At 36.9% G+C, this 22,043-nt stretch overlaps 2 protein-coding genes across 2 annotated transcripts; one reads left to right on the plus strand and one right to left on the minus strand.

Annotated features, from left to right (window-relative positions):
* Positions 1-11,642: 11,642 nt before the first annotated feature.
* On the plus strand, positions 11,643-19,139 carry LOC113331426. The gene is made up of 2 exons (XM_026578132.1): positions 11,643-11,875; positions 18,698-19,139. Exons 1-2 carry the CDS (start codon positions 11,723-11,725, stop codon positions 18,779-18,781), a joined length of 237 nt encoding a protein of 78 aa, XP_026433917.1. The 5' UTR covers positions 11,643-11,722; the 3' UTR covers positions 18,782-19,139.
* LOC113331425 (glycosyltransferase family 92 protein RCOM_0530710-like) lies at positions 19,129-21,724 on the minus strand. Its single transcript, XM_026578131.1, has one exon. The coding sequence runs from the start codon at positions 21,178-21,180 to the stop codon at positions 19,351-19,353; it is 1,830 nt and encodes a 609-aa protein (XP_026433916.1). The 5' UTR covers positions 21,181-21,724; the 3' UTR covers positions 19,129-19,350.
* Between the last annotated feature and the right edge of the window lie 319 nt (positions 21,725-22,043).

The raw sequence follows: 22,043 nt of genomic DNA on the forward strand, positions 1-22,043 counted from the left end.
AAAGTTACAGAGTTCCCACCTGAATTGATGACAAGCCATGCCTACCTCGAGATCCTCAATCCACCGATTCATCCTATAGATCGGTCGTTGTTAAAGAAGACTGATTGTTAATCACATAAGCATTCTAAGAATTAGCCAAAAGACTCATACGAGGCCCATTTATGACACTACACCTTTTCATTATATATATTTAACATATCTAAAGGTTTACTAATTCGTTTAGATTGGTTCTACAGTCCATTAGATATGTCTCAAGAATACCTACGACTTTGTAGAAGGAACCAAAGGTCAATTCGGACTATAAGGGTCCAATTCATGTTCAATGAGAAATCTGGCTCTAAGTCCAATCCCAACAAACCGGCATGTTAAACCAAGGTTCAGTTCATCTGAGTCAACTAACGGTCAGACTGACGGTCACAGGTCTACTGATGGTCAATGTCTAAGTCCAGTCAAAGTCAAATCGATGGTCAACTGGTCCAGGTCCAACTCGGTCCATGAGTCTGTTCTGAGTTGACCAATTCAACTCAGTCAGATACACTGAGTAAGCTGAGTTGACGTCTGGGCTGACTAACAGCCATTGCGTAGGCCAAAGCCTTTGCTCGGCCAAAAGGGTTTGTTGCACCATCATGGTGCAACAACAGCACACGACACAATCCAAAACACAAATGCAATAATCACTAACTTACTAATCTAACTTCCAACCTGCAACTCAGGTCAAGTTCAACACATTCTTCGTTTACATTTTTACATAAACACATCAGGGCTCAACTATAACATCATTTCCTCTTTTACAAAGTTTGTCGGCTTCACCAAAAAACTACCACAATGAATAAAACCAATGTCTTCCTCCCTGATCTCCATTTGTATTCAAAATAACCTCCATGTCCCATAACAATCAAGAACAACTACAATACTACCATCAAACATTTCATTCTCCACTTCCACCAACCATTAATATCCCCTGCAGTTCGCCGGCATCTGTATAACTTAACCAGTTCACCCCAATTCTTCATCGCCGGACTCTAATTTCAGTTCCATAAACATAACTTCATTTTTAGCTACCACTTATCAAGCATTACAACTACCTGTAGTTGTTCTCCATTTCAATCTCTTACACAGAATCATACACTCAAAGTCCACCATTTGATCAGTTCACTACACCTGCAACTTCAGATATAATTCTTGGCCTCTCTCTTGCATTTGATTCTAACTACTTCTCATTTCGACACTTCTACTGACACAACAACTTCAGTTCGGATTATTCACCATTAGAACACCACCAACACGAGCTCCTGAAAGTTCAATAACTTCAACTGCAACTCAATACAATCACCAATCCTATGCATACATCTAATTGTCATCATCACCAGACTATAGTTGCACCATCCTAACACAACCTGCACCACCTGATCAGCTGAACTAGATCCGATCTCCTTTACAGCTTCAAGCCAAGACACAACCACAGATTTGCTAACAACCTAAACAAGATTCATCTAAAGGACTTCAACCATTCCCTATATCATTGTAACTCATGCCATAATCTCAACCACATATCTATCTCATACCCATTTCAATTTTCAACTTCATCAACAACCATAACAACCCAATCAATCTTCGTCTTCCAATTCTTCTTTGAAACTTTTATGAAACTCCAGTTCATTTACTTCCCAAACCCTAACTTTCTGTTTCTCAATTAGTGTTCTTATTTGAGTCAAATCTTCAAATTGATACCATATATTTCATGTTCACATCATAACCTCCAATACCCATCCTTTAGTTTCTCCTTAATCATCACTAATCATGTCTTCAACAAATCTCAGAAACCCTAATTTCTAATTTGGTTACTAAGAAACTAAATTTAAACCCTAATTAACCATCTTCAACTAAATTAAGACAAACCCATCTAAGGACTATCGAATTACATACCAAATTCATACAGAAGAATCAATCAAAATAGAAACTCTGAATTCAAACACTGGTTACCTTTTCTATGAACTCTGAATTCAAGAATTGAATCAACACCAACACTCTCTATCAATCCTTGATATTTCCTCTCTTATAACGAACTCAAAAGACTCGAATTTGTTTCACAAATTCTCATGATCGGCAAGAACAGAAGAGAGAGGGAGAGAAGAAGAAAAACGAAGAAAGAAAGAAGAAGAAAAGATAAGAAGAAAATATTCTCGACTTGGTCTTGATAAGGACGACCAAAAAACGCTAAAGGCACACGTCCAAACGATAAGGGCTGGCAGGCGGTTTAAAGAAAGATGACTAATTTTCCCATCATACTAACCTGATGATATCTTATTCGTCCGGTATCCGAATGATACGTTCTAGTAGTCTATTTCGCATAATTTTTCGAGATCTATATAGTGATACTTGCTTCATATCTAGATCGTTGTTAGATTAATTTCTATTAATTAACATTTGTGTTAAACTAGAACGATTTATTAGCGGCTAAAACGTCTTGATCATCTGTTGACTGGTCAAATAGCGTTGACGATCTTGAGGGTCCTTACATTCTCCCCACCTTATATATTTTCGTCCTTAAAAATCAATCCATACTTCTACTCTTCAAAACTCCCCACCTTATAGAGAAAAACTATCTCTCGACTAATTGTAAGTACTGCTCATACTTACGAACGCGCAAAAAGATAACTCATTTCAAGAGTTCAAAGCAATAAAAATTAAACACAGACCTATATGGTTTTCTACAACTAAAATTTGTGGCTTTAGGTTCAACTAATTGAAATATTAAAAAATAGAGAAATTTATGTTCCTCCCACCAACTTTCTACTACAATAGATTAATGGTTCTAGATATATTTAATGCTACTCAATAAGTTTCAAAGTGATTTTGGGATCTAATAAAATAATTAACCTCACTAATTTTTCAGTCTTGGATTGCCTACGTGTAGAAAAAACTAGAAACTACTCATTCTCTAAATCTCTGTCAGCTTCTAAAGCATAATATAATTGGTTCAACCTACAATTTTTACTTCATAAAATGTACACACAACAAGAAAAAAAACAAATTAATCACCCAATAATCTTTTAGTTATTGATAGCTTTTAGTGATTAAGATTTATCTCATAGTCTAATCCATTTCTAACTAATCTAATTCACTAACTGTAACTAACTATCATCTATTGTTTCCCATGTAATATCTAATTGTGAAGTTTGATACCAACTTGACACGCCCCAAATACTAAACCTTCTTAGCTAATTATAATATAGCCTAAACCTAAAATAACATAATTCTTGATCTTCGAACTTAAGGAACATAATCGCATAAAATAAAACAAAACTAATAAAACACTCTGATACTTAATAGATGAAAACTCTCATATGATATGTTTATATTAATGTGTTGTTTTACAAATAAATAAGGAATACATATATATAAAAGATCCATAAACGTTCTTAATCTGCTAAAGTTTCAAAGTACGAAACGATTATCTTCATGCGCGCCATCTCTTCTGAAAACTGAAACTGAAGTGGGAACAAGTGAGCACATCATCCCAAAAGGGGGCTCAGTGGTTATCACCATAACATTCAAGTAATAACTAACATGCATCACAGTTCTACTAAAGAAAAACGATAAACATCTTTTACACGCAACATAGAGCAGAAGATTGCTTCAATTCAAATCCCCAGATATTACGTCCATAGTGGTCATATCCGTGAAACATCCACCTCCGGATGGATCTACGAGAAGAGAATTAAACAACCTAAACATATATTATCCCAACCTCGTCTCACTCAATGGAGGAGAAGATGCTAGGAATAACTCCAGTCTCAAATGATAGCATGGATCCAGGTACCGTAAGATATTATCGTGGAACGCGTACGCCTCATAAAACCCAATGCCACCATCTAAGTCTAGAATATGATAAGATTTTGATTACTATGATCTGACCCCACACAACAGGTTCACAAAAGGTCCAATCATTATTCGTAGACCGAAGTCACCGAATAATAACCATATCCAATTATGAACCTAGAATTTCTTCCTAAGTCAAGATCATAGTAACCTAGTCATATTACTAAGACTGGACAATCAAGTATAATATGCACATGAGTGATTCCCTAAAATAAAATAATATATATAATAATCAACTAGCTTACCCCGACCTACTATGTAATATTCAACCGACTTATCCCGACCTACTATAGATATAAAAAGTAAAGTGCGTAATATTTAACCGGCTTTCCCCGGTCTACTAAGATATAAAAGTAAAGTGTGTAATATTTAACCGGCTTTCCCCGGTCTACTAAAAATTATAAAGTGTGTAATATTCAACCATCTTTCCCCGGCCTACATAGAACATAGCAAGAATCCGTGGGGAAACACGGTCACTCCTTGCGGGGGATTCACACAACTCATATTACACACATATTTACATTCATTGCAAACATTGTACATACTGATATTAAAAACATATCATGCTCGCAGATAGAAACAAAGCTCAATGATTACAAGAAAGTTACAGAGTTCCCACCGGAATTGATGACAAGCCATGCCTACCTCGAGATACTCAATCCACCGATTCATCCTATAGATCGATCGTTGTTAAAGAAGACTGACAGTTAATCACACAAGCATTCTAAGAATAAGCCAAAAGACTCATACGAGGCCCATTTATGACACTACACCTTTTCATTATATATATTTAGCATATCTAAAGGTTTACTAATTCAATTAGATTGGTTCTACTGTCTATTAGATATGTCTCAAGAATATCTACAACAAACCCAACAAACCATGTTTAATGGGAAATCTGGCCATAAGTCCAAGCCCAACAAACCAACGTGTTAAACCAAGGTTCAGTTCATCTGAGTCAACTAACGGTCAAACTGACTGTCACAGGTCAACTGATGGTCAACGTCTAAGTCCAGTCAAAGTCAAATTAATGGTCAACTGGTCCAGGTTCAACTCGGTCCATGAGTCTGTTCTGAGTTGACCAATTCAACTCAGTCAGATACACTGAGTCAGCTGAGCTGACGTCTGGGCTGACTAACGGCCATTGCATAGGCCAAATCCTTTGCTCGGCCAAAAGGGTCTTTTGCACCATCATGGTGCATCAAAAGCACACGACACAATCCAAAACACAAATGCAACAATCACTAACTTACTAATCTAACTTCCAACCTGCAACTCAGGTCAAGTTCAACACATTCTTCGTTTACATTTTTACATAAACACATCAGGGCTCAACTATAACATCATTTCCTCTTTTACAAAGTCTGACGGCTTCACCAAAACACTACCACAGTGAATAAAACCAATGTCTTCCTCCCTGATCTCCATTTGTATTCAAAATAACCTCCATGTGCCATAACAATCAAGAACAACTACAATACTACCATCAAACATTTCATTCTCCACTTCCACCAACCATTGATATCCCCTGCAGTTCACCGACATCTGTATAACTTAACCAGTTCACCCAAATTCTTCATCGCTAGACTCTAATTCCAGTTCCATCAACATAAATTCATCTTTAGCTATCACTCATCAAGCATTACAAATACCTGTAGTTGTTCTCCATTTCAATCTCTTACACAGAATCATACACTCAAACTCCACCATTTGATCAGTTCACTACACCTGCAACTTCAGATACAACTCTTGGTCTCCCTCTTGCATTTGATTCTAACTACTCCTCATTTCGACACTTCTACTGACACAACAAATTCAATGCGGATTATTCACCATTAGAACACCACCAACAGGAGCACTTGGCAGTTCAATAACTTCAACTGCAACTCAATACAATCACCAATCCTATACATACATCTAACTGTCATCATCACCAGACTATAGTTTCACCAGCCTAACACAACCTGCACCACCTGATCAGTTGAACTAGAACCAATCCCCTTTACAGCTTCAAGCCAAGACACAACCACAGATTTGCTAACAACCTAAACAAGATTCATCTAAAAGACTTCAACCATTCCCTGTATCATTGTAACTCATGCCATAATCTCAACCACATATCTATCTCATACCCATTTCAATTCTCAACTTCATCAACAACCACAACAACCCAATCAATCTTCGTCTTGCAATTCTTCTTTGAAACTCTTATGAAACTCCAATTCATTTACTTCCCAAACCCTAACTTCATGTTTCTCAATTAGTGTTCTTATTTGAGTCAAATATTCAAATTGATACCATATATTTCATGTTCACATCATAACCTCCAATACCCATCCTTTAGTTTCTCCTTAATCATCACTAATCATGTCTTCAACAAATCTCATAAACCCTAATTTCTAATTTGGTTACTAAGAAACTAAATTTAAACCCTAATTAACCATCTTCAACTAAATTAAGACAAACCCATCTAAAGACTACCGAATTACATACCAAATTCATAAAGAAGAATCAATCAAAATAGAAACTCTGAATTCAAACACTGATTACCTTTTCTAAGAACTTTGAATTCGAGAATTGTATCAACACCAACACTCTCTATCAATCCTTGATATTTCCCCTCTTATAACGAACTCAAAAGACTCGAATTTGTTTCACAAATTCTATTGAGAGGCAAAAACATAAGAGAGAGGGAGAGAAGAAGAAGAAAGAAGAAAGAAGAAAATATAAGAAGAAAATATTCTCGACTTGTTCTTGATAAGGCCGACCAAAAAACGCTAAAGGCACTCATCCAAACGATAAGGGTTGTCAGGCGGTTTAAAGAAAAATGACTAATTTTCCTATCATACTAACCTGATGATATCTTCTTCGTACGGTATCCGAATGACACGTTCAAGTAGTCTATTTTGCGTAACTTTTCGAGATCTATCTAGTGATACTTGCTTCATATCTAGATCATTGTTAGATTAATTTCTATTAATTAACGTTCGTGTTAAACTAGATCGAGTTATTAGCGGCTAAAACGTCTCTTGGTCATCTCTTGACTGGTCTAATAGCGTTGAAGATCTTGAGGGACATTACAATTAACCTTGTCCAATAACTTCAGTACCAGAAGATAATAAGTTCTCTGAACTTTACCATACTTCACCAAATGGGGTTTGACCTAGATTTTTGTTTTGATCCATCTAAAGGTTTTGCCTCGATCTTCCTGGTACACTCACAGAATAATTATTATGATTAGGGTTTGAATAATAGGTGATTTTATAATGAAGAAAAATAAATCTTAACTAAAATCTTACAGTTATGGTAACCATAAAAAATGATTATGGTGGGTTGGTTGCAAAATTACAATTCTGAGGAAATTATAATCCAGTGGGATTAAAATTCCGGGATTCATGCAAATCCCTCGTGTGTTTGGTAACTCAGTTAAAATATTTAGGATTCATAAAATTTCTTTGTTTTAGATTGGTGTACTGTTTGGCGTTACCCTCAAAATATTGAAATTGTGTATACATATATATACTGGAGAAGTGATTCATATAGTTTCCTTAGATAAAAAAATTTATTTCTTTGGTAAGAGTTAGACTTGCATGAGGTTATTTCCATAGTTCGAAGTTGTACATTATTGTTAGCTCAAGTAAGAATTACTGCCAAAGATAACTTCAAACTACTAAGAATATACAATGTATACAAAGAGGCAGTTGTCTAGAAGAAGATCTAAAATATTGAATCTCAATCTAGATAAATTCTTAGAAAGAACTTAAAATTATCCATAAAAAGGAATTAGTTAAGAAAAAACAATTCTTAAGCGTGTGAAAAGTTTTCCTTGAAAATTAAAGAAGATTGAATGAGTCCAAATCCAAATCCAATAATTTATTAGGTTAACCTTTTTATCTTTTAAGTTTATGAACTCAGGTGATGACTTCGTGAACTCATAAGACAAAAAATAGAATTCGGAATCTTTATAGGTTCGAGAACTCAAACACAAATGAATTTATAGGAAACATTCAAGCCTCTTTAGGTTCGCGAACTCAAATGGTTAGGTTTGCGAACTCAAATTCTCAAAAAGTCGAAGGAGAATTTTCTTGTACTAGGTTCGCGAACTCACCCTTTTAGGTTCACAAACTTAAATGTCATTAACTCTTTTTCACTAGGTTCGCAAACTCAAATGTCAAAAAGGTCTCAGAAGAAATTTGTACAATAGGTTCGAGAACTTACCAATTTAGGTTTGCGAACAAAATTAACTTATTGATTTTAGTTTTTGAGTTCTACAAGTAACAGATTCAAAAACTCAAAATTTTGAGTTCGTGAACTCAAGATTATTAGTAGTAAATTACCAAAAACAAAACTTTACAAACCCAAGAATGAATTTGAAAGTCTTGATATTTACATTAAACACTTGTGCTCCTCTCAAGCTTAGTTTCAAGTTCTCGACAAAAAAGAGCTTGGGAAGTTGGTACATCACTAGATTTAACAATAACTAATTTGTGATATGATCTTCTTTGAATATGGACATTTACTAAAGTCCTCAACTTTTTCTGCAATAAGTATATACATATATATATAGAGATAGATAGATAGATAGATAGATAGAATAGAAAAGAGTCAGAAAGGAAAGACCCTTCTTGGTTTCTTACCTCGATGAAGTTTCTTCAAATTGAAGTTTTCATGTGATCTTCAGTCTTTCATTACTAACTTGGAAAATCCTAAGACTCTATTACATGTTCTAAACTGAAGCTGACTTTAGTAGGATAAATCAAAAAATAGTTTGACATCCATACTTGACAACATACTCGATATACCAAGGTATGTGTGTTCAAACGGGCATTTACTCTAACACACCTTCTTGAACGAGATTGTAAATATATGTTGATATATATTAGCGCTTGAGTCGATGAATTTGGATTTGAACACTGAACTATGTTAAGCCGCTATAGGTACTGGCATACTATCACACTTCGGATTAGAATGTAGTTGAGAATAAATTCACCCTCCAAGCAATTCAGCTGCAGCCGTGCTCTTTATGTCTCTTGAACCTAGCAAGGATCTATGTAAATGATTCCCTTATCCGACGTCCTTTATAGCCTAATGATATATACACTTTTTTTGTGTCTGAGTTATCTCCATTCTATATATCGTTAGTGCTCATTTTTGTATATTATGGTTTTTTATTTGGGTGTAGGTGTTTTTGGGAAATAAACATTTTCGTAAAAATCAACTCGAATAAGTGTTCAAGGCACCCGAAAAATTACTAAAGACACCTAAAAATTGTTAAAGGAACCCCGAGGGCAACCGCTAAAGGAACCCTTACTATGGATAGGGCCAGGCACTTCAGTTTCCTCTACAGAATTTTGGCGGGAAAAAACCAGTTTGAAAATTCAGTTTCTGCGAGATATTCATGATCGATTTTGGGTAGGAGTTTGAGAGATTTAATCGCTCCTTTAGATTAGTACCAGCATGTTACGTCAGAACAGGTTTGTTAAGTGTTTTAATTTCAGAAAGAAAGAAAGAATATACTCACCGATTTGAAGAAAACAAGGTTGGAGTTATTCTCGGGATTTTTTTGAGTCATATTTGAGAGTTGCTTGAGGCTGCAGAGAGTTTTTCTTCTGGAACGTGAACTCAACGTGTTTGGAGTATGTCGATACCAACATCCGCGTGAAGGAGATAAAGAAGAAAAATATTTTTCGTGACTGGCAGTATTTATTGAGAGAACTCTTAAAAGTTGAGTAATTTTGAAGTGCTTTGGATAAAAAACACTTAAACATTTTTTTTTTACGAAACACAAATATCAAGATTTATTACCATATATTTTTTTTGAAAAAAAATAAAATTTTTACCAAACACAACCTAAGAAAATCGTGTAGTCAACCTAGCCAATTTTTACTTTGTGCCTTCAACATATACGTAAAAATATGGTATGAGATGCTATCCCCGCCCAGAGGCTCGATCCCTTCAAATGAACAAAATTTTTTTTGTGTCACCATTCTTTTTTTTTTTATAAGAAAAGGAGTCGGAGCGTCTAGAAAGACAGCCCACTCGTGGTTACATCCAGGGTATTGCCTATGCTAGCTCTAGCAACAGGGTTATCCCTCAAAATAAAGTTAACATTATTACAGTAATCCTCATCATAAGTGTTTATGGGATTTTGCAAAGCATACATGATAGTGTGTAAGTTCGTTCCTCTCCAAGTAGAATCATTAAAGAGAGAAGACTGTCTGGCCAGTATGGCTAGGTTTATGGCCGCATAGTTTTGTTGTGTAGTAACTTTGGAGAGATTTCCTAGTACAAAATCGACTGGATCATTGTTGTTGTTGTTGCCTTGTTGTTGATTACTCCTTCCTTTGAACCTTTGTTGAACTTCCCCTTGGTAATTTGTTTTTATGACTTGGAGAGTGTCTTCAGACTCAACAACAAAGTTGATGTTAGATTGTTGCATGGTTTTTCCCCAGGTCAGTACTAGTTTAGCTCCTCGACTTGATCTGTCTGCTCTGCTGGTTCCAGTGGTAAAGTCCTTGAAGTTTCTGGTTCCCAAGCATTGATCTGTTAAGGACACAACAACAAGGGAGTAGTTAGTATAAGGTTGAGCATCACTAGTAGCCTGGTACAGATCAGCTGGATTAATGTGCATGCTAATAGTGATTCCAAATTTATCAGTTGTGTGTATTTGTTGGCTGTAGTTCTTAGGAGGAGAATTAGAGATGTTAGACTGATAGTAAAGATTATTGATAATATGCCCTGGCTTATGATGAATTCTTGAGTGACTCCATAAGCGCTGAGTTATTTCTTTAGCAGTAACAGAGGCAATATGAGAGATTTTCCTAAAGACCCAGTCACATCTGGCTTTCCAGATGAACCAGCAGATAGTGGCATAAGTTTCATTCCAGCTGGCATTAACATTATTAGCCCGGAACCAGTTGTTGAGCCACTTATGAAAGGAGTTGAAGGAGTAGAAGAGATTATGATGAGCTCCAAAAAGATGCCTCCAAACTTCAGAAGCAGCAGGGAAGGATAATAGGACATGTGTTATATCTTCATCTCCATTCTTGCAATAAGTGCAAATTGGATCAATGTAACTCAGGATGCTGGTTGTCTTAACATTAGTTTGGAGAATGCCATGGGCACATTTCCAGATGAATGATGTATAGCAAGATTAGTATCAAGTCCCAAGATTTGATTCCAAGGGGCTATTTGAGTATCCTTAGCATATTTGTCTTGTATCTGTTTATCATAGAGAGACTTGACAGAGAACTTGTTGTTAGAGGTGAGAGACCATCTGATCTCATCCTGCTCATTTTGGAAGTGGGGTGTTTGAAGAATAAGATTTTAGATATCAGGTGTGAACCATTGGTTTAAGATGCTGGTGTCCCATTCTCCATAGGTGTTAATAGTTGGTTAACAATTATGAAATTTTCTGGGCAGAGAATAGGTTTTTGAAAGGACTATTGGTTTAAGATGCTCATTTGTCACCATTCAAAATTTGAAGGGACTATTCGTAGAATTTTACTAGGTTATTTATTATGAATGAAAGTGGAAAACCTGTATGTATTTATAATAATGGGTAAAATGTCCTTATTTTATTTTTATTTAATTCTTTAAAATTTCTTTTTCAAAAAAATTCATAGTTCAAGGCTCAAGGTAAAAATTTCGAACACTAGAGACATTTTTCTTCGACTCAGAACGAGTCAGCAAATTAGTCCCTGTCCTACTCCCGTAGCCCCCACATTCATCTCTCCTCCTAGTACTACTACTAAAATAGAGTGAAGAAGAAAAAAGGGAAGAAATTGAGTTTTCCATTTTTTAGGTCTTGACAGTTCCGAGAGAAGAAGAAGAAGGAAAGATGAGTGGAGGAGGAATAGGAAGAGTAGTTAGCAAGGCTGGAGATTTAGCATTTAAGGCATTCACAGCTGGTCTTGGTGTTGCTACCATTTATCTCACCGCCACTTTCTCTGCAAATGTGTACACTGGTCTCGCTTGGCATAAAGCACAACAGGTACTTACTTCCATTTCAATCCCTCTATTTTTCCATTCATTTACCTCTGATTATCTATCTGTTAGGTCTATCTGGTGGTAGTAGGTGAAAATTTTTGAACCCTAAACCCTAAACATGGCATAAACTAGAGTTCTCGACATAATCGTTATGTGATATGAATTCTGTTGTTTTTCCACTCAATAATTTGTATGTATGATGTTAGTTCACTGAAAGTAGTTTGATTGAAAGGTCAAATGTTAGCATGGATAAACATCTTCCTCATTTTTGAAGTAAATCCACAATTTCTTTTGGTTTTTTCCCCAATTTTTCGCTTCAATTATATTAGGGCAAGTCGAATGGATTTTTCAGAAACAGAAATTTGGCAATTATGGTGCCACTATGGGATGGCGAAATTGGCAAACTGGTTGGGAAAATGCTAAGATTTGGGCATTTGCCCAAATGACTTAGTAATTACGGATTTTTGTATTTGTGGTATGTCGCATTCCTAGTGATTCTTCTAACTAAAGAATACCTAGTTTGGAAGAAATATAAGTTTGTTTATCCAGGCTACCCAAAAATCCGTAACCAACATAGAACAAACCTTAGTAGCCAGGAACGTCAAAGGCTAACTGGTATCTCCATGAGATCCGCGGTTCCGCGTTCCCAAGTGAGTTCCGTGTTAAGAGCGCGCTCCTAGCATGCAAAAAACGCGTTCCCAACATTCAGAACCGTGTGAAACTTAAATCTCACCTATTTCCAACTTTAGACCTAGAAACTAAAGAGATGTGATAAATCTTTATCCTTCTTTGCTTCTTGTGTTTGTTACTTAAGGGTTTTTCAGACTCCATTGACGTATCCTGTTGAGTTTTCATCAGAAAAGGTAGGTAGTTTTACATTCCTAAAGTCTAAGTTGAAGAACAAGAAGTAGAAGGTTGTTGTTGGATTGCAGGCTGAGTACTAATAGTACTAGTAGTAAGAGAGAAATGGAAGGGTTGGTTCTCTTTGGCTTTTATGACAACGGATTTGTTTTTAGTTAGTTTTTCTTTTTTATGTTTTTTCTAACAAGGGGTTTTTGTTTTGAGAGCTACGGTAAGGTGGGTAATCCAATGATCGTCAAGGGGTTCAGCATATAACACATGATGTAGTCCTTACATTTCTGTAGTGAAAGAGCCCTTGTGTTGTTATCTCTCCATATACATACAGGCTAATTACCGGTGGTTGGTTATCCAATAAGTTTAGTGAATAACGTTTGATGAACAAATCAAGGAGTCTTTGGAAAAGACTCGTAGGACTCGAAAGAAAGTAGTGGTTGTGCCACTTTGGACTGTCTTACAAACCTGAGTATACGCTAGCACAAATGCGAGTTCAGAGTGCTCGTAACAAACACAAGAAGCAAAAAAGGTCAATGAATGAGATATATTCCTGCACTTAAGTAAGAATTTCTAAATAATTTATGTACTTGTCTTATTTCTTGATTACAAAATCGGAAAATTGGTAATATAACTAAATTTCTGAAAAAAACGTAATTTACGCTCCCAACTCGCTTCTGATATCTCATTTTTTGAAAATTATACGATCCCCGCTTCCGTCCTCGCTCCCACTCCCGCTCCCGACCTCGTTCCCGTTGCTGGCTACCAAGGAACAAACTACAGCAAGATCCATAACAAACTTAAGATGACAAGTAGGTCAGCTTGCTAGCAAATAAGTGAAAGAGACAAAGGACAGTATCCAAGTCAAACACAGGCAGCCAAACCTCAAGGGTTCTTTTGAGGTAAGCACATCTAGTGCTAAGTCCTCTGATCATGTCTAGGCCGTTACTGTCTTGGCAAGAGGCCGGATCATTGATAACCATGTTAGGGATCCTGAGGAGAAAGAGCAGGATAGGAACCCACCCGCTATCACACAGGTTACTCCTTCAACACAAAAAGAAACCAATGAAACCGAAAAAGGTGAACTTCAACATTTCCTCAAAGATTATTACCCCGTAAGAAAGGAACCGGCCTTAGTGACATCTTAGAAGTGTTCAAACAGGTTAAGATTGACATTCCCATCTTAGATGCCATTAAGCAGATTCCTTCTTATGCCAAAATTTCTAAAAGATATGTGCACTGTGAAACAAAATTTTAATGTACATAAGAAAGCTCTTCTTGCTGAAAGCATGAGCTCTATTATTACTCATAAAACACCACCTGAAAACAACGATCCTGGTTGTCCTACAATTGCTTGCACTGCAGGAGAACACAAAATTTAGGGGCCAGTTTGAATCTTTTGCCATATTTTGTGTATGAGCATCTAAGACTTGGTGACTTGAAACTAGTGCTACCCTCCAATTGGCAGATAGGTCAATTAAAATTCCTAGAGGAGTGGTAGAAGATTTTCTTGTACAGGTGGAAAATTTAGAACCCTGAACCCTAAACATGGAGTAAACTAGAGTTCTCGACATAATCGTTATGTATATAATAATTCTTTTGTTTTTCACTTCATATTTGGTCTGCATGTATGATGTTAGTTCACTGAAAGTAGTTTGGTTGAATGGTCAAATGTTAGCATAAATAAACATCCTATTTCCTCACTCGTGAAATAAATCCCCAATTTCTTTTGGTTTTCCCCGCAAAATTTCTCTTCAATTCTATTAGGGTCAAATGGGGTTCTCAGTAACAGAAATTTGGCAATCATGGTGCTACTATGGGCTGGTCAAGTTGGCAAACTGGCAGCCAAATGCTAAGCGGTCGGTATACTACTGCCCGACTTACTAAACGCTCTTATGGATTTCTGTTTAATCCTTTAGAGTTCTGATAAGTGCTTTTGATTCAGTGTGTAAACTTTTACTGAGCAACAAATCTTGCCAGAGTGACCCCTTATTGTGATGAAGGTTATCAGGCACTCAGATAACAAACTTACGAGCTTATATAAAGCTGCAAGTTTCATTATCTTGTTGAGAAGCTCAACAACTTCTTTACCCAAACGTAGATTTTAACTAGTCAGCAGTAACAGGCTTCCTTGTTATTGTTAATTTGGTTAAATCTACCTTTTGGGTAAAAAGAGGTTGTTAATTCCGCCATCATATTTTTCACCTCTTCCGAGGATTTACTTATGTGCAGTTTTCGCGTTGGATTCCCTAAAGACTCCCAAGTTGTTGCTCACGATTCGAAGTTACGAAAGAGTGATTCTACGTTGACTGTGGTAAATCCAGTCCAAATTCCCATGGAGAAAATCAAGGGTTTGGTAGGGTAGCGATTCTAGCATTTGGATTAGGAATGGGCATGATTTGAAAAAGTGGATCCCACCCCTCCTTGCATTGGATTAACAGCGGGATCTTCCCACGGTAGACCGAAAATGATATGTTTATCGAGAGAAAATCCCAAAACATATCCATCTGAGAGAGAGAGTGAGACTCACTTTGCACATTCCCAATCCCAATGCTAGAGTCGTTGTTTAACTGCCCTTGATTTCCACCTCAGGATATTCACGGGAACGTCCTCAGCTTGTCTAGAATTCGAAGTTATATTACTTTAGTACTTCACTACCCACGCGGTAGTATACTTCATTTTGGGCCATGAACAGCATTTCTTTTGTTTCTTGTCCTCTGTGCATCTACATGTCTGTCATAAATTATTTGTGGTTCATGCTGTTTGCATTTTGTTCTGCTCAATCAGTTATTTAGTTTATAGTAAAAATAAATAGTGTAATGAAGTGAGGCTGTATATTTTTTTTGTATATTTGGTTTGTTTCTTTCAAAACATATTCTGTATTATGTTTCCTGTAAGGGAAGGGAAAACCAAGAAAACAACACCCAAAAAATGAACACCTTGCATAGTAGTAAGAATGTGAACAATTCCTTCTGGTTTTATGATACCATTATGGGATGGCCATATCGGCAAACTGGTTGGGAATTTGGCAAATGCTAAGATTCGGCATTAGTAATTGCCTATCGCGGTCGCAATACTACCACACGACTTAGTAATTGCCCCTACGTATTCTGTATTTGTGGTATCTTCCGTTCCTAGTGAGTCTTCTGACCAAAGAATACCTAGCTTGGAAGAAAGTATAAATTTGGTTATGCAGGCTACCTAAAAATCCGTAACAAACTTAGAATGACAAGTTGGTCAGCTTGCTAGCAAATAAGTGAAAGAGACAAGGGACAGTTCCCAAGTCACACGGCCTAACCCCAAGGGTTCTTTTGAGGTAAGCACCTTTAGTGCTAAGTCGTCCGATCATGTCCAGGCCGTTACCGCCTTGAAAAGCGTTGGGATCATTGATGACCATGTTAGTGATCCTAAGGAGGAAGAGCAGGATAGAAACCCACCCGCTATCACGCAGGTTACTCCTTCAACACAAAAAAGAAACCAATGAAACTGAAAAAGGTGAACTTGAAACTACTTATGTTCCTCGCGCTCCATTCCTCAAAGATTACTACCCTGTAAGAAAGGAACCATCCTTAATGACATTTTATAAGTGTTCAAACAGGTTAAGATTAACATTCCTATCTTAATGTCATTAAGAAGATTCCTTCTTATGACAAGTTTCTAAAAGATGTGTGCACTGTGAAACAAAAAATATGAATGTATGGAAGAGAGCTTTTCTTGCTGAACAACTGAGCTCCATTATTACTCAGAAAACACCACATATATACAGAGATCCTGGTTGTCCTACTATTGCTTGTACTATAGGAGAACACAAGATTTAGGGGCATGTTTGAATCTTTTGCCATATTCTGTGTATGAGCAACGAAGACCTGGTGACTTGAAACCCACTAGTGTTACCAATTGGCAGATAGGTCAAATAAAATTCTTAGAGGAGTGGTAGAAGATGTTCTTGTACAGGTGGAAAATTGTAATCCCTAAACATGGCATAAGCTATATATAGTTTTACATAATCTTTGTGTATTTACAAATTCTTTTGTTTTTCACTGATTCACTCCAAGTAGTTTGATAGAAAGCTCGAATGTTTGCATTAATAAACATCTGTTTCCTCACTTGTGAAGTAAGTCTCCAGGTCTTTTGGTTTCTTCCCCAAATTTTGTCTTTAATTCTATTAGGGCAAGTCGAATGGAGTTCTTAGAAACAGAAATTTGGAAATTATGATGCCACTATGGGATGGCCAAATTCGCAAACCGGATGGGAAATGCTAAGATCTGGGCATTTGCCTATCGCAGTCGAAATACTACCGCGCAGCTTAGTATTTCCCTTACGGATTTCTGTTTAATCCTTTTGAGTTCTGATGAAGTGCTTTTGGTTAAGTGTACAAATCTTGCTAGAATGACCCCTTATTATGATGAAGGTTATCAGGCACTTAGATAACCAATTTACGAGCTTGTATAAAGCTGCAAGTTTCATTATCTTGTTGAGAAGCCTCAACAACTTCTTTACCCAAAAGGTAGATTTCAGTTGAAATCGATCTTTTGGGAGAAGAGGTTTCTAGTTCCATCATCATAGCTTTCACCTCTTCTGAACATTTTGTTCATTAGAGTTTTGGATTCCTTAAAAACTCCCAAGTTGAGTTGTTCGTTACTTTTCTTTGTTGCTCTTCGTAATTTTCTTAAGCAAATTAGACAATCAGTTAAACCAGATAGTTGTGTACATGTCTCCTTGGCACTCAACAGGACAAATTGATTTCGAACTGAGAAGTCAATTTTTATTCTAGGAATTTTTGTATTCATCATGTATATGGTGCGATGCTAAAGATTCGAAGTTCTAGGACTTTTGTACCAGCTTGCATTGTCATGTATCTCTGTGAATCGAAGGAGAGAATGATCTTTTAGGTGACGGAGGAGAGGAAGAGACAAAGGAGGGAATGATCTTTTAGGTGACGAAGGACCTTAGACCTTAGGTCTGTGAAACCAAAACGATAACCTCTTAGTGTCACTAACGTGCATTTCTTCACATAATAAGGTACAAGTATTCCCTAGATAATGGGATCCAAAGTAATAAGGTACATTTGAAACATGACATATCGACTTGTTCAACTGAACGATGTCATCTATCAAGATAATCCCTTGTCAGAAACAATTGATGGCATTTTTTTTCTTCGATTGATGCCTGTTGATAGATGATAATTATGTATTACTACTCGATGTAAATAATACTGCATCAGTACAGCAAGTATATCTGTAACTATATCATGAATTTTTGTTGTGAACTTCGTCGCAAATCTAGTTTTTGTTGTTGAATCTTCTTAAGTAATGGTGCAGCATATGATATAAAACATTAGGTAATTCTGGACCATTATCATAACGACGTCTATTTAGATATGTATGCATTTGAGTTTAGATTGGTTAATGATGCCAGGATATACTTTACCCGCGAGGTAGTATACTTCATCGAGGGCCATGAACAGTGTTTCTTTTGTTTCTGTCCTCTGTGCATCTATATATCTATCCACAGAATAAATTAATTATTTGTGGTTCATGCTGTTTGTATTTTGTTCTCCCTCGATCAATCATTTATAGATAATGTAATGAAGTGACACTTTATATTTCTTTTTATTTTTGGTTTGTTTCCTTCAAAACGTATTCTGTATTATGTTTAATGGAAGGGAAAACCAAGAAAACAACAGCCAAAAATTAACACCTTGCATAGTAGTAAGAATGTGAACAAAATCACCCTTTGAGGTTCTTGGTTCCATCTTAAAGGACTCTGACAATATTTTGCTGTAAAACTGTCTCTTATACATGTTGATGATATTAAACTGGTCCCGCCTTCTAAATATCAGAAATTTGATCTTGCTTTGTTATAAGTATCATGTCACGTCTTCGTTGCTACTTGGCCCTCAAATTGCTTCTGTGTTACCATTTGCTTGCAAGATCTCTGTCTGAGATTGTCTTATATTTTTCATTTTTGGCAGAAACTAGGCGAGGAAGAATCTCAAAATAATCCTTCATCAGATGTCGCTGAAGGGACAGAAGAATCTCAAGATCGAACCAAGTGAACGGAGTTTCTGGTGATGTGGCCTTCCATCTCGGGTGTTTATTTCTCTTCAAAATATAAAACCTTTAGTTCTTTTTGCCCCAAATAATTGTTTTGCCACTTCCCAGTGGGGTAACATCGTGATACAACCAGATAGCTGGTTTTTGAAATGTACTCGAGTGTACGAGATGGCAACCACCACCTTCTGCTTCCAAACATGATACATATCATTATGAATCTCTGATTACTTTCTGATTCATGTCCAGCTTTTTTGGTGTGTTGTTTATTGCTATTAGTATGATTTAAGCATTACTAGCATGTTAAATATCAAATTGTAGAATTCTTATTTTGCTATAAATAGACAAGAAATTGAAAATTAATAAATTAGTTTTATTCAATAAGCACAAGCAATGAATCTTTAGAGATTTACATTTCTATCAAAGTGTACTTCTGTCTATTTAGCTATACCCTCACTGAAACCCCAATATGAATAGAAAGTCGAAAAAATGTAAAAAAAGAATGAATAGCATGTTGTATGTAAATGATTTCTTGTACACAGGAAGAAGATTTGCAGCCGCCAAAAGAATTTTGTTAGAGAGGGAGAGACCTCTCCCATGGCAAAATCCCAGAGTCGGGATCAGCCAAGTTAGCCACGACAAAGTCCCGAAGACCTGTATCCCAAACTTGGCAGAACTGCTGTGGCCAGTTTGGCGGCTCAATTGCCTCTGTACCAAGCCCAGGTGCTCTATCCCTCGACCCTTCATTCTGGCTATCTTGCCAGTCAGCGACATAAGTGGCGACTCTTCGAGAAAATTTGGCCCTAAAAGACTCCCACACTTGGTATTTGTAATGGTTAATCATGGCTGTGCTCATTGGTAGATTGAGGTATCTGTAACCTGGCTTTAAATGGAAATGATGAACAACATTTATCAGTGAATCATCGAGAACTTCTGGGCGAACAATGGACTTGTGTCGTTCAGGACTTTGCAGCCTGCAAGTGTACCCAGCGGTCACTCCTTGTTTAGGAATTTCTGTCAAACCAGATGGACCAAAACTATGACAAGCTGTTCTAATTTCCCCTATAGCCGACGAAGATGAAAAATTCGCCACCAGATTTCTCAGTGAATTACGACCTGGGAGCCCTAAATCACTTGGTTGACGAGCAGACGGAAGAGGGAAGTAGAAGAATTCATCGACATCCATGAATGACACCCATTTGCATTCTTTCTGTGCCTGCAAAGCACAATGCGAAAATCCTGCTTCTTGGGTTTTAATCCACGGCCAAACTTGCCTTCTCACATTATGGTTCTCTTGATTAAGCTCATCAATCAGCTCCTCAATTCCATCATCACTGTTATTATCATAAATAAACCAACGTTCTACGCCAAGCCACGAGTGATACTTAATCCATTCGCGCATACTAGAGGCCTGGTTGCGCACCATTGTACACACGCAAAGCTCATACTTCTCTTCTTCTTTCTTCTCTGCGGTTTTCGACTGCGAAATTCTTGCAACCGAAGGAAGAAAATGAACATGATTACTCTCACCTCTAAATGAAGCTCTAGAATGCAGATGCGAGATAACCCCAATTGAAACTCGAACTCCATTAGCCTTGGCAGGAGATTGATGCAGCTTGAATGGCAATGCACACCTGATAACTTCCTGCCCTGCTGTAATAGCTCTTGTTCTCACACTATACTTATCACTTACCTCTGAATTCCCCCAATTGAAGTTACAAACAAACTGATTAGCATCCGATGTTCGCCCTGGTCGAAGCCCCAATCCTTTAACAAACACAACTGCTGTCTCCCCATCCAAAACAGCTTCATAAACAACACTCTCCCAGGAAGATACCAATCTATGCTTCTTCACCTCTGAATTCCCATCCTCTTCAATAAAACCCCCTTGTCTCTGCAAATTCACCGCAGTCGAGTAATTAGCCGGCGGCAACGGACATCGAGCAATCGACCTAAACCCATCGAAATCATCAACAACTGATTGAGCTGGCAAAACTACAACTTGGGTTTTATCAAATTCTTCATTATAGAAACAATCCAATCCTCCTCCATTCATAAACATATGGTTGCTTCTTCTCTTAGTGAACAGCAATAAAACATGGTCTGGAAAAACAACTCGATCTTCAATATTGAACTTAAAAAAATCAAACCCAGAATTAGAATTTGCTGCTGCTGCTGTTGATGATAAAGAACGACCAGGATGTGGATGAAACAATACATACTGGGATCTAAATGGAGTACCATCTAATAAGAAGAGAAAAGCAAAGAATGAGAAAATTAAAAGCGACCACCATCTTAATGAAACACAGAAACTGAATTGAGATGGAAGAAACGAAGATGAAGATGGTGGTGATGAAGTTGAAATTACTAATAGTTTTCGTTTCCGCCGCTTTTCGATATCCATTTTTTCCAAATATGGTAACTTTATAAATAGATAGATAGATCTAACTCTTCTTTCTATCTCCTCACTTATGAATATACGAACAGTAGAAGAAGTTGTGATGATAAGCAAACTAGGGGGAGGATCTGAAAAAAATCACTGAAACGAACCCAGAAAAAGAAGAAGAAAAGGGCACAAGTACAGCAATTAAGTTTGATTTTTGGGGTTCGTCTCTGCAAGTTTAGTTATTACAGAACATACTCTGTTAATGGGGTACCATAGAATAGGAAAAAAAAAAGAGAGAGAGAGAGAAAAAACAGAGAGTCTATAGAGAAAGTGAAAGACAGGGAGAGAAACAGAGGGGTGTCCAAAAGAAAAAAAAATGTAATCTTTTTTGGAATTTCTTACGAAAAATTGGACTGTAGTTTTAAGAAGACTATTGGTTGTTGTATAAATTACTAAAAATTAAGATGTTTTATTTAAGAAACAGAGGTGGTTGATTAAAAAAACGTTTTTTTTTCTTTCTTAATCATGATTATCTGTATGGTAATGGAATGTTTTAATGGGGGAGAATAATGGTGGAGTGTGGACTGTGGAGCATTATCTCCTTTATCGACGCCCTAATGATTGTCATTACAGCCGTATGTGTATACGATACGACAGATACGGTGCCGTATTGACACCGCAAACCCACGATATAAATGGAAGTGTTTCCGCCGGGACTGGGGTGGAAACAGTGGGACCATACTGGGCATGGTAGACTGGTAGGTTCGTTAAGTGGGACCATGTTTGATATCGGAGTGGAGCAACTTGTTGTCGGTAGTAGTGGCTTTTATTTGGCCGGTGGGTTCCACCTTATAAACAATTCTATTCAAGTTGCTAACCTA

The sequence above is a fragment of the Papaver somniferum genome, unplaced genomic scaffold (assembly GCF_003573695.1).
Source record: "Papaver somniferum cultivar HN1 unplaced genomic scaffold, ASM357369v1 unplaced-scaffold_125, whole genome shotgun sequence".
Taxonomy (NCBI): domain Eukaryota; kingdom Viridiplantae; phylum Streptophyta; class Magnoliopsida; order Ranunculales; family Papaveraceae; genus Papaver; species Papaver somniferum.